This window comes from Mauremys reevesii, linkage group 1, assembly GCF_016161935.1.
Source record: "Mauremys reevesii isolate NIE-2019 linkage group 1, ASM1616193v1, whole genome shotgun sequence".
Lineage (NCBI taxonomy): Eukaryota > Metazoa > Chordata > Testudines > Geoemydidae > Mauremys > Mauremys reevesii.
This window is the reverse complement of record NC_052623.1, coordinates 161,507,494-161,521,080: the sequence shown is the minus strand read 5'-3', so window position 1 is coordinate 161,521,080 and position 13,587 is coordinate 161,507,494. Positions and strand designations below refer to the sequence as shown.

At 40.1% G+C, this 13,587-nt stretch overlaps 1 protein-coding gene across 2 annotated transcripts in view; it reads right to left on the bottom strand.

Moving 5' to 3' along the window:
- Nucleotides 1-1,621: 1,621 nt before the first annotated feature.
- RIPK4 (receptor interacting serine/threonine kinase 4) overlaps nucleotides 1,622-13,587 on the bottom strand; it is a 54,730-nt gene continuing 42,764 nt past the window's right edge. For both annotated transcript variants that reach the window (XM_039497028.1, XM_039497027.1), the window contains exons 3-8: nucleotides 11,802-11,950; nucleotides 10,350-10,399; nucleotides 7,752-7,910; nucleotides 6,023-6,129; nucleotides 4,855-5,113; nucleotides 1,622-4,076 (exon numbers count right to left, since the gene is read on the bottom strand). In XM_039497028.1, coding sequence (XP_039352962.1) covers nucleotides 2,899-4,076; nucleotides 4,855-5,113; nucleotides 6,023-6,129; nucleotides 7,752-7,910; nucleotides 10,350-10,399; nucleotides 11,802-11,950 — 1,902 coding nt within the window. In that variant the 3' untranslated portion in view covers nucleotides 1,622-2,898. The remainder of the gene's footprint in view (nucleotides 4,077-4,854; nucleotides 5,114-6,022; nucleotides 6,130-7,751; nucleotides 7,911-10,349; nucleotides 10,400-11,801; nucleotides 11,951-13,587) is intronic.

Here is a 13,587-nt window from a genome sequence, read left to right as displayed (position 1 = left end):
ATCTGTTTGGAAGGAATGTACTGGCAAGGTGGTGGCTGACAACTTATAATAAGGAGTTACATGAGTGAGCCTTTCCCTCTGCTGCAACTTCTGGTGTTTGTGGATAGTAGCCTTCTAGGCACCTTCCACACTCTACGCTAAGTGGTTCAGATGCAGTAGGTTACAGAATTCCTTTTCTGTGTAATGAAAAAATAAATAGTTTGGGGACATATTGCAAAATACAGGATGTTGTCCAGTCAGTCAGTCAAACTATTCCCAAAAGACAGATTAGGTAACATCAACCCTCAGGGTCGCTGCTAATGGGAACTAGATTGCCGAGTAGGTTATACCAAGCTTTTCAAGTCTAACTTGAAATCTAGTTCAGATTTCAGGTAAAAGCAAGTTTGAGATCACCCCCATTTCTAGTGGACATCAGCAACTATTACCAATCACAAAATGTAGAATGATCACCACCAACACTGTTCAAAAGGATTACAATTTAAGTAAGGTGTTGGTGATTAGGATTGAGGCAAATTACAATGGACCCAGAAATTTTTCTGATAAAAGAATTTTCATGCGTTTGCATTTTCCACAAGGATATCTATTTTACATGGAACACATTGAAGGGATTCAGAATAATCAAGATACTGATAGATGCACCTATCTCAGGAGAGATTATGAAGAACAGAACAAAGTTAGCACTAGGTTTATTTTAAAGTCAGTTTCTTTCTGGCCTCTGCTTTAGAAAGTGCATTCTGAGGACTCCATGCTCTTAAACGCGGCAGAGATTTAAAGGCTGCATTGTGTATGTAATCCAGCGTACTGGGTAATAAATACTATCCATTGGCATGCAGTAAATAGCTACGCTCTAATATAACCAGCATGGGCAGTCAGTGAAGTATCCCATCCAAGCAGGTGATTTTTAAAAAAGTGCTAAGCAGCCTGCAGTTCCAAATATAAGTGCTATGTATGGATTTAGAGCCTAACTTCAGACTCCTGGGGTTTTTTTTGGGGTTTTTGTGTTTTTTTTAAATCTTGATGTTACTTTCTCTTTAACAGAATTCTTCACACAGCTGCTCTAGGGAATGTACCAAACAGTTTGAAACAGTTGAATATGTATTTGGAATGGTTTAGATTTTTTCATCCGATTACTCTGTGAAGCGCTTTGCTATATGGCACTAATATATGCACATTCAGTCATTCTCCAGGACTGTCATATGGCACCTTTTATGAGCAACAAATTCAATCTAAAAATATAAGTGAAGAAAGCTGATATGACTGGCTAGCCCTTGATTTGTTTTAATTAATGCCTCAAGCTTTTAAACTTAAGACAGGCAGCATTAAATCATGTATATAATAGCAAAATAAACTGCTATTTTCCTCAGTCAGTCAATAAAGAGCTACTTAACCTGTCCCTGTTGACCAATTTGGTTTATTGCCCCAAAACAGAACAAAGCCCTACTCCTTTAATAATGGAAAGATAGTAATTTGTATATTCCCCCCCGCGCCCCCACACACACACCCCTCCACCCCAGTAAGGTTTAGTAGTTCAGTTTGTTTAACTGCATGATGTACTCTACCTTGTTTTTCTACTAATTACAGCAAACTTTGCCTAAGTAGAAGAATTTACATGCAATAGATATAGAACATTATATTTATTGATAAACAGATCACATCTGAACTTTGAAAAGCGTGAACATTAAGAGGCGTATTAAAACATACCCAGGCCTAAACAGTCTCAATATTTTCTGCTGTAGAAAATGTATACAACTGGTAGAAATACTATATACACAGTATATTTATATTAGAGAATTCACCACAGTTCATTCATTTAGGACACATAGCGTGCCACTGTACACGTGGTTCTATTACATACTAATCTAAACAAACTGCTTGTGAAGAGTTCTATAATGTTATTAGAATATAACATTTAACTACAGTTCATCATGAATTCATTTCAGCCAAACGAACAAAAAAACACCCTAAAAAACTTAGTTGCTTCTAGTTTCACATTACACACTAACAGATCCTTATTTCACAACTGACTGGTAACAAAAATAATCTTATATTTTACTGATCTTACACTATATACAAGTTACTATTGTATATCAAAAGTGAACTTCTGTGCTTCACTCCACCAGCTAGTCTGAGAATTCTTCTACCATATGCATTGGCTGAAGATAGTCTCTTGACCATTCTGAGTAAACAGAAATGTGTGGCTTTATAATCAACATCTCTATATTACAATGAAAGAAGCAGAGCATTTTCATATATTCCATTTTGTATCTTCTGAAAATGAAATTATGACACTCAGCCACATGGTCCAGGTTGAAACAGGTCTATCCTAAAACACATTTTAAATAAATAGCTTGCATCTTTCCAAAATGGTCATTTCAAATTGATTTGTGTGCTGTCAATGCCTCCATGGTAACAAGTGATATTAAAAACACACACAAAAGGATGGATTATGTAATAATCCAATCATCTGAAATAATATGCTTGTCCCACCATGTGCCTGAAGAAATCAGAAGGCAGGATGATAATACTTAAATGTGGGTATGGCACATTGAAAAAATTAAGGCACTATTTAAACCCCATCTAATTAACCCTCACAACATCCCTGTGAGGTTAGTTATATAAGTACTTTCATCTCCACTATACAGGTCGGGAAGGAAACAAAATGCCTTGCCCAAGACCACACAAATGACAGACCTGGAATCAGTACTCAGGAGTTCCTGGCTCTTGGTCCTACACACAGTTCATTAGGCCATGCTACCTCTCTAAAATGCAGTTTCTGACTGGCTGGAATTCAGACTTATCTGCAGACTTAATAGAAAAGCAGGTCACTGTGCAATTCCAGGAGAACTCCCCAAGAGAGTCAAGCTCCAGTAAAGATCTCAAGAGTCAGAATTTGTTCAGCTAAGTCTCACTCAGCAGCATGACAACAGAGCTATTCCCACTTTGCTTAGCCAGCTGCAGTGGAGTCTGAAACTTGAGGCTTTGCAAGTTATCAAGGGCCCCATGTTTTAGCAGAATCTCAACTGTTTTTGCATGCCCGCCTCTCGCGGCCAGATGAAGAGCTGTCAGCCCTTCCTCATCACAATCATTGACATTTTCTGAATTTACGAGTTCTTCGACTACTTCGGCATGTCCATTTTCAGCAGCAAGGTGGAGCGCTGTCCTGTTCAAAGGGCCTCTAGCCAGAGCATTAGCCATTTCATCTAGCAACAGTTTGGTAGTTGCTAGATGTCCATTGCGAGAGGCTAAATGAAGTGCGGTGCATCCCTCCGCTGTTGCTACCTCTATTTCTGCACCACGATTGAGAAGCAGCCTCGAAGTGCTGGTATGGCCAGTTTCAGCAGCTACGTGGAGAGCTGTTTGCAGAAGCACGTTCCGTACGTTGACATCAGACTGTAGTTCTATAAGAATGCGGGCAACTCTGTAATGCCCTCTTTGTGCTGCCAGGTGCAATGGGGTCCTTCCATCCACTGTCTGTGCATTCACATTCACGCCCGGCTGTTTTGCCAGAAGCTTTACAATGGAGAGATGACCTTGCCACGCAGCATAGTGCAGTGGCACCCAGCCATCCTTGCCTTTGATATCCACATTGACACCTCTTCTCAACAGTATCCGCACTATGTGCTCTTGTCCATGCTGGCAGGCTATGTGTACGGGGGCTCTTCCTTCAAAATCCACTTCATTCAGTAATGCATTTTTATCAAGCAGCATTCGGGTACTGAACTCATCCCCATTCTGTGCAGCAAAGTGAAGAGCAGTCCACTGATCCTCGTCTTTGGCATTCACATTGATTTTCCGTGCCAGAATAAGTTCCACAATGCTCTTCATTTTCTTCTCTATGGCCACATGGAGAGGAGTGGACCCTTTCTTGTTGGTCAGGTTGGGGTTGGCATTATATAGAAGAAGCCACTTGACACATTCTTCTTCACCTGCTTCAACAGCCAAGTGTAAAAGGCTGGAGCTTCCATCTAAGACAAGATCAACATCCTGGGGCTGGAGAATCTTCATCAATTTGCTCGTGTCTCCAGATATAATTGCCTCGGCCAGTTTTCTCTTCTGAATATCTGTTGTGCCAATATCTGAGTGGGTAAAGAGCATCAAAATTCTATTACAACCAAGAATTTTATTTTCATGACTGAAAACAGGCTAACAGTGAATAAAGTCATTACCTTTCCTTGCCTAGGAATTAAACTACAGTTTAATCCACACCACTTTGCAGTATAGTTAGGACAATTTTAAAATCAGATTTGGAACGTGTGCTAACTCTGTTCTTGTCTTCTCTCGTGAAAGTAGGCAGGAGAGCATGGTGGGGTGGGAAAGACATTCCGCAGGTGATCTGTCCTCACCCCTGCAATTATCTCAATTTAATCCAGGACTAAAATAGGGTCTTTAGGAGCACTAGCTTGGAAGTGGGGGGAAAAAAAAATCTATTACAGTTCTCATCATGTCTGTATTAAACCAACTGTATGATGCTAGGCTCAGATATTCAAAAAAGGAGCCCAATTATAGGCACCTGAAGTCTGTATTTAGGCAACTAAAGTTACTTGATTTTCCATAGTAAAGTAAGTGACCATACATCTCGCATTAAGCTCATATTTAGGCACCCTGGAACTCAGGTTTAGGGACCCATTTTTGAAGAAAAAATAAAAATCTTTGCCCTAGTTTCAAATCACATAATGCTTTCCCATTTCAGGCTGAAGGTTTATCCAACATTTACAAAAACATTGAACAAATTAATAGTGCTAAGAGCAAAACAGTCAATGCTCTGATTTATGTAATAGTGGTGTTTATAAAATACCCCTCTTACTCCCCACCTTGTCTCCCATGACTCATTCCAGTAAAATCACCAACACTTACCGCTTCCAGAGTTCTCTCTCTCAAAGGACAGTGACAAGGAACCTCTAGAGGAAAAGGCAGAATCCACAGACGAAACCCCTGAAAGCCTCTTGTCACTGGAAGCAAGTTTTGACTCAGAAGCACTACGACTGAGTTCTTCAGGGCCTTCCATTGACTGCGAGATCCCTGAATCCAGCTGGGACAACAACTCAGAGAGGCTATAATCCTTAGCAGATACTGGAGTGGACTCCCGTTTTGGCTGGGATAACACAGGCATTCCCTTCAAAAGAAAGGAAAAACATGTGTTTTAAAAGTGTCTGAATTTCACTTGGCAGTGGGGAAAACTAACAGCATGAAATCAAAACGTGTTCACTTGCAGGTATCTTTAAATGTTGTTAAAGACAAAAACAAAATGAAAAGGTGTCTGGGAGACTTCAGTACTAGGAAACAATGACAGGGATTCTCCAAATCTAGCTGTTCCTCCACAGCATTTTGAAGATCAAACCTTTCTCCCATCCAGATAGTTAACACTCTCTCAATCAGGCCCTCATCACCTCAGTTACTGTAGCTATCTCTTCTCTGGCTTTCCTCACACTATGTCTCTTCCCCCTTCCCCCGCCCCCCCCCCCCTCTCTCACACACACACACTTTAATCTACACAAGAAGCACCCACTGATATTTTTTTTGCCCAATCTGCCCTTGTTATCCACCTTTGAAGCCCTTCCACTGACTCCCTCACCCCCCCCCCCCAAAAAAAAGTCTTAGCCTTCACTGCCCTGCATAATACTGCCCTCCCAAGCACACCCACCTTGTTTCTGATCACATCACTCCTGCTGTTTCACTAATGGGCCCAACCTCACCCTCCTCTTATCCTTTTCTCCCACAGCAGTTTTTGTGCTTCCTTACAAGTCCACCCCAATGCATAGAAGGTCCTTTCTGATCTGCAAGTCTGCTACTCCAGTTTGCATTCAAATCCCTCATCGAGATCCACTTCTACCACAATGCCTACACAAAGTTGCCCAACTAAACCACTAGTGGAGGGATACTGGGAGTATTACAATGGTACTATAGGGGGGTTAGGTCAGGGCAGTGTTTGACTCTTGTAGATTTCACTTCTGGCAACAATTTAAGATTTGTTTAGAGCAAGTTTCATATTAAACTTTGCATTAAATATGGGAACAAGAACTACCTCTGAATGTGGTTCCGGAGATCTTTTGGTGGTCAGGTCCTGAGCTATCATTTCCTTTGTTTCATCTTCTGGTTTTTCACAGAGGTCCTCTGTTTCCGAGGTGATTTCTTTGAAAGAGGCAAGAAAGATTTAATAGACAAACCAGTGGTTATTTGTCTGAGTGGCATTTAATGCTAATGAAAGGTGCTTGGGTCAACAGTACTGGAGATTTACTTCCCCTCCCCTTTCACCCCACAGCACACACATCAAGGGCAGCAATGTAAGTTTCCCCCCCCCCCAACACTACCCACTATCAGTGTGTTATTTTCACCTTATCTCAGTCTTCCTGGACACTGAATTATGGCTTTATCGAAATGCCAGTGGCCAACTAGCCACTAAAAACTGAACAGAGCCTAACAATAACTCATTACACATAAGCTAATGATCACCTGTGAGATGGTAAAAATATCGTCAGTACCCTCCTGGTCCAGATTCAGACATGTGACTAAGATGTGGAAGTCTCCTCATCCTCAGGGCTTGTCTACATTTGAAATGCTACAGTAGCACAGCTGCAACATGTCCGTATAGACCAGGGGTCAGCAACCTTTCAGAAGTAGTGTGCCGAGTCTTCATTTATTCATTCTAATTTAAGGTTTTGCGTGCCAGTAATACATTTTAAATGTTTTTAGAAGGTCTCTTTCTATAAGTCTATAATATATAACTAAACTATTGTTGTATGTAAAGTAAATAAGGTTTTTAAAATGTTTAAGAAGCTTCATTTAAAACTAAATTAAAATGCAGAGCCCCCTGGACTAGTGGCCAGGACCCGGACAGTGTGAGTGCCACTGAAAATCAGCTCGCGTGCCGCCTTTGGCACCCGTGCCATACGTTGCTTACCCCTGGTATAGACACTACCTCTGCCAACAGGAGGGGTTCTCCCATCAGCATAGGTAAATCCACTTCCATGAGAGTTGGTAGCTAGGTCAACGGAATAACTCTTCCGTCGACCTAGCTCTGTCTACACAGGGTGTTAGGTCGGCTTAACTACATTGCTCAAGGAGTGTGGATTTTTCACACCCCTGAGCATTGTAGCTGGGTCGACCTAACTTTTAAGGTGTAGACCAGACCTCAGTCATCATCCAGTCCTGTACTTCATCTGGGGTGGGAGGAAAGGGGTGGGGTGGGGTGGAGATTTAAAAAAAAAAAATAATCACACTTTAGCAATTAGCATTAAAACCATCTGTAGGAGGATTACTGTATTCTCTTATGTGTTTACAGTTGGAGCACTTGTGTGTTTGGTTTTGGATATGCTGAAGGCTTTTTTTTTTTTTTTTTTAAATTAAACTGCCAGAAACATGTCAGTTGTAGAAAGACCAATCCCATTCATTGGTTTATAACGTTAGGCATCATGGCCCAGGGCATCCAATGCTCTCCTTCACCACAACAAACTCAATCTTGGCTAGGATATGTGCTTTAGGAAGTCAACCTACGCACACACTCCCCAGGCAATGGCTACAGGGATTACCCAGTTCAGTACATGTCTTACTTCTAGAACGTTTACACAACATTTCTTCATGGTCAGACTTGTCTTCGTATAATCCCTTCCCCAAGTGAATAAGCTTCCTGTATCCTTGTCTTCACTACACAATATGCTCAATGCATTGTGTTACCATCAGTTTATATAGGATTTAGCCCTCAGCACTTAATGATTCACAGGAGAAATGGGTAGCTGCATTATCAGGAAAGGTACCTTGAAATGTTGGCCGTTTGCTAGGATCGTCTTGCCAGCACTTTTGCATCAGTTTGATCAAGTTATTACACGAGCGAGGTCTGGATTTTGATATGGCAGGTAGCTCTGGGCGGTGGCCTTTAACCACTTTTACCATAATATGCAAAATGTTGTTTTCCTCTGCAAAGTAAGGGCACACAAATAGAAACAGTTTAACAAAATGATGAGATTCTTTTCCTTGAGCTGTTATATGAAAGTTCAATTACTTCAGTTGAAACTTGGGTTCTCCACATTTTTCCAGGGTTGGGAATATATTTATATTATGGTATAAAAACTGAAATTTGAATTTAAAATCTAATTGCTAGACAATAAGTTGAAGTACCCAACCATATTTGCTTTCAGAACGGATGGTGATACTGATGTCACTGAATGACAGTGCTATGTTTCTACCACCTATGTCAGGTCACTTTACAAAACCGCAGGTTAGAGAGAAATACTGATCTGTGTTACTGTACAGTATTTTGCACTTGCCTATCTGCAGTAGGCAAAGAGGAAGGGACTTGTTCTCTTATTCGTGTGCCTCAGCTTTTCATACAAGCTAACAAGACCACACAGCAATTCAACCTCCAGACATACTGTATATAATAGTTGGTGAATCTACCATGGTCTCCATGCTAATGTGCATGATCATGTGATTCAAGTGATGAAAGCGTACACTTTTAGATCCAGTGATCCAAAGCAAAGTCCCTTCAGATGATCCAAACAGGGGTTTCATTCAACACAAGTACGCTCTGTCTAACCACGGTAACATATGCTGATCCCAGGAATAGAACCAGGATTCCTGATACCCAGTATTCCAGTCCCAGTAACTCTGAGGTTCTACTGTATGTTGAAATTAAGCAAATAGGGACAGAGAAGATCTTGTTCTCCAGAAAATGGATTGGGGAGGGTGGGGTGGGGGGGGGGGAGAAGAGTAACCTGCCCAAACAAGTTTGTTATAGATTTGAGAAGCTAACCAAAGGGTAAGATTTGCATTTCAGTACATTTATTATGGGGAGGCAATACTAAAAAAGGAGCAGGGGCGGCTCCAGGCACCAGCATGCCAAGCCGTGGGGGGCACTCTGCTGGTCACCACGAGGGCGGCAGGCAGGTTGCCTTCGGCGGCATGCCTGCGGAGAGTCCGCTGGTCCCGCGGCTTCGGCGGACCTCCCACAGGCTGCCACCGAATCTGCGGGACCAGGGACCTCCCGCAGGCAAGCCGCCGAGGGCAGCCTGCCTGCCGTGCTTGGGGTGGCAAAATACCTAGAGCCGCCCCTGAAAAGGCGAGAGATACACATCAGGACTTGAACAAAAACTCTTCCTCTGGGGCCCTTTTCTTGCAGGATGGATACATGTCAATTTAAAAAAAAGTAAACCTGCTTAAAAGTAAAGTTAAAGCTAAATGTAACACTAGTTATGTTAAGGCCAAAAATTATAATCTCTTAACACATTTAAATAAATGCTGAATCCATGAGCCTCTATCAAAAATGCTGAATTAAAGGCTGCTTTCCTACATAAAGCAAAAATTAGAGGGAAAACCAACTTGTGAGGTCAAGTTTTACAAATATGGCATAGTAGGTCAACCTGTACAACTTAGGAGACTTCTCATTTTTCAGGAGACTTAGGCAAGTAGGAATTTGTGCTCCAGTCACTTTCACTTAGGTACGTGTGAAAATTTTCCCCAGGCTGATGTGAAATAATCAATGTAATTCATTGACTACAGTCAATCCCTCTGTTTAATTAGTCAAATAGTTATAAATGTGAAATATGTTTTGATGAGAAGGTTTATATATTCAACACATTTGAGGTTTTAAATAAAAATAAATTGTATATGTTGGTGTGTGTGTAATTTCCAGTTACCACCCTAATGCAGCTTGACAAAGTCATGAGCAAAATAATTATCTAGTAAATAAGCAATATATCATTCACCATTTTTTAACATACTTAAAAAAATGTATAAGAAGAATTGGAAAATATTAGGTTAAATAATTGCTTACATGAAGGTATATCGTTAGGTAGCACAGATGTACAAAATCTAGCCTAAAGGCTCTATTTAGCTGTAAATCAACGTTTTAATGGTTATATCAACCAATGAAAATGCATCTCTTTAGAAATAACTGAAGTACAAGTGGAATTTTTTTTTTTTTTAAATAACTGATTTAAAAAAAAAAAATCAATCCACCCTGGATTTCTTGACAATTGCCTTCCATGAACTTCCAATAGCAAAGCCAAGGATTTTTTAGAATACACTGGACCACATGCTACTCTAGAACTGTATGCAAACTCCCATTGGGTCACTGATTGAGGGCAGTCTTACGGGTTACGCTTTCAGAATACAAAGGAGAAGTTGGACTTTTTTTTTTTTTTAAATATAATCAATCAATCATACTTGAAATGTATGAGCTGAGAACTTTAGTTAGGGACCAGCCCATTGATATGCTGTAGAAATTGAGGTTGGTCAGTCAAGACACCAGACATGACACCTCAATTTGGGATATGCACACAGAGGGAGCAAAGAATCCTGTTTCTGTTATGTACATCCAAAATATGAAGCTCATGAACAAAGTAGCATTGGCTTACCTGCAAACGGCTTTTTCTGTGTGAGGACTCCCCAAATCACTATAGAAAAACTGTAAATAGATATTATGTCTGTTAATCCTAAGGAAGAAAAATTAGAAGTTCACCTCATAAAAACAGTTTATTTTCATTAGTGTCAATCCAGTGCTTTTGAGTCTTTGAGGCGTGCCTGAGCTACTAGTGTACAGATGGCCCCTATGTGATTAGGTGTATTTATAGGCTGGGATGCCTGAATGGCAGTTAAAATGAAATTATGGATCTTATGGTGAGGACTAACTAACAGTGTCCAGGCATTAGTGAGTGACCTGAGAGAGTCAGAATTATGGTTACATTCGCTACTAGTTTACACCAAGTCACCATATATGCCAAAACCAAGGAAATCTGAATGCAGGTGAAATTTCTAAGAAAGTTGCTAAGTAAAAACGTAAATATTTAAACTGAAGCCCACAGTTTGTCTTCCATTCGCTTAGAACATGCATTATTATTAGAACAAAATATTCACTGCCAACACACTCATAGCAAACTGAAGATGATTTCACCCCTTGTGTACTCTGTCCTCACAGAAGTTAGTGGTGAAACTCTCACTCAATAGGGTCAGGAACCGAAGGGTACATCTACACTGATAAGACACCCTGCCACAGCGAGTCTCATACAGACTGGAGTTCAAGCCTCAGTGCTAAAAATAGCAGTGGGGACATTACTGCTCAAACTGAAGTTTGGGCTCTAAAACCCAGCGATGTCGGGAGAGGGAGTCTCAGAGCCAGACTTCCGGACCAAGTGGGTGTGTCTACATTGCTAATTTTAGCACTGTATCATGAAGGTGAGTCTGTAGGCCTGGACTCAGAGTCTCACTGTTGCAAAGGTTTCTGGTTGTTTCTTTTCCTCCCCCTCCTCTTTCTTTTTTTTTTTTTGGGGGGGGGGGGGAGAAAAGGGGGTTGCACTTACACTCTTAGGGTACATCTATGCTACATGTAGAAATGCATGCCAAGCTAGTCACTAACAAATCAGCATAATCTTTACATAGTTAATGAGTTCTAAATTAGTTTCCACAATACTGAAGTCATAGGATCAACCCATCAGTGTATGATATAATTGTAAACTTAGATTATCAGTGTGTTTAATACCACACTGTACAATTTAACAATGCTTCACTTGAGAAAACATTAAAACAAAATAAAATAAGACCAAAACAAGCAATTAGTCACCAAGACCTTAATCCTGGAAAGACTTCAGTAGGTCTACTCTTCCTCTTAAAGTGAAGCATGTACGTCGTTGCAGGATCAGGGCCTAATCTGGGATTTATTTAGTTTTTAAATTGTGCTTGGCTTGATATTTTAGAGAGAGACGTCCAGAACTTGAGAGAAACAAGGCTCATTATTACAATTACAACGTTGTATCATTTAACCAAGGGTTTTTGATAGCTCTACTGATATCTACTGAGAAGTATGCACTGACCTGTACACATCATGTTTAGTGTCAAAGTATCTGTTCTTCTCTTTTATACGTTCTGGAGGCAGATATGCAATAGTTCCACACAGACCATCTATGCTAAGATCATGGGAATGTGAAAGTCCATTGCACTTTGCTAATCCAAAATCAGAAATCTGCAAAAACAGGAAAGAAAAAAAATTACCCATAAAACCAACAATTACACTTCAGATGATTTCACCTAAACTTTTCTCTAATGAGTTATATCCCTACATTACAGTGAACTGTCATGTGGAAATATCAAGCTAATAAATTTTGAAAATACTAAGATATGATAGGCTTGCTTTTTATTGGCTTAAGAAATAATTTTTAAAAGGTTTTTCTATGAAAAATAAAAGATATTAGCCCATAAACTAAAGAGAGACATGTTTCTTTTTCCAGTTAGCCCATTACAGACATTTACACTTCTATTACCTCAGTAGGGCTACTTCACATGATTCAGATTGTGAGTTTGGCTAATGGAGCCCACAAATTAATACAACTATCACTTTTTTTCCTTCCAAGCAACATCAAGCTAGAAAGAGTTCTGATCATGTATGTTTCAGAGAAACTTTGTAGCTTGCTCAAAGCCCAGAAAAGATTCACAAATGCTATTTAGAGAACGGTTATCAGGATCATCTATGTTATAGTGATTATGTCTACATAGACTAACAAGTGACATGCACAGAGGAAGACACAATAATGTAAAAGAGAAGTAGGGATTTTTCTAACAAGCAACACATATAGCAAGTTGGAGGGAAGCAGTGGAGCCAGCTGAAGAGAAAAGAACAAGTAACAGCAAGTTATTTTTTAAAAGGAAACACCTCCAATGTAATCTGAAGGATCAAACAAATGTGCATTAATTTGTCCTCCAAGGTACATCTCAGTCATAAATCAAACACAACTAGATAAAAAATTCTCTCGTGTTCTACTTGATATTTTCCCAGCTATTTTAGAGAAGATTTTAGAATACAGGTGAGAATTTCAAAGGCAATTAAGTGATTTAAGAGCATAAATCCCATTGATTTTCAATGGGACTTGTGCTCCTAAGTAACGTTTATGCTTTGGGGCGGGGTGGGGGGAGAACCACACACCTCATTCATGTAACATCATCTTTTGGCTCTTTATACCCTCTCCCTTGAGAAAATTCTATACATTTGTATCAGCTATTGATTTGAGGCAATGTTAAAAATTATTAAAATAAGAAGTTTGTGGGAGATCCTGACTTATACTTTGGGGACTCCTTCCCCCGCCCCATATACATTATAACCAGTTTTATGGTGTTAGAACTCAGAGACTTCAGTCTCAAAGAACATTTGATCTCCCTGTTAATTTTCAACAAATTTCAAAACATTCCCTTACCATAAGGGTTAAGAAAAATTTCCCTCTGGGAGCAAGGAATCAGACATTCTTACTCCAGAATTGCCTGGAAGGGTAATTTCTAGTATTCGTAATGGTGTAGTAATGGACAAGTATGATCCTAACCCACTTAGAGAGCCAATACAACAGTGGAATCAAGCTTGGTACCTAGGAAAATGCAGAGCAGAAGGAATAGGGAAGAGAGACCTCCCAGACAGGCAAATGCTGAAAATCATGTTGCGTTTCAGAGGGGCCGAGAACCTGCAGCTCCTATTAACTGCATAGGAGTCCTGGTTGCTCAGTGCTTCTGAAAAATACAGCCTCAAAAATGTCTGTTTAATCAGCGATCTGACTATGCAAGTCTGAACAGATCCAACTTGGAAGAGTACTGATACCTGTATTATATGACTAACAC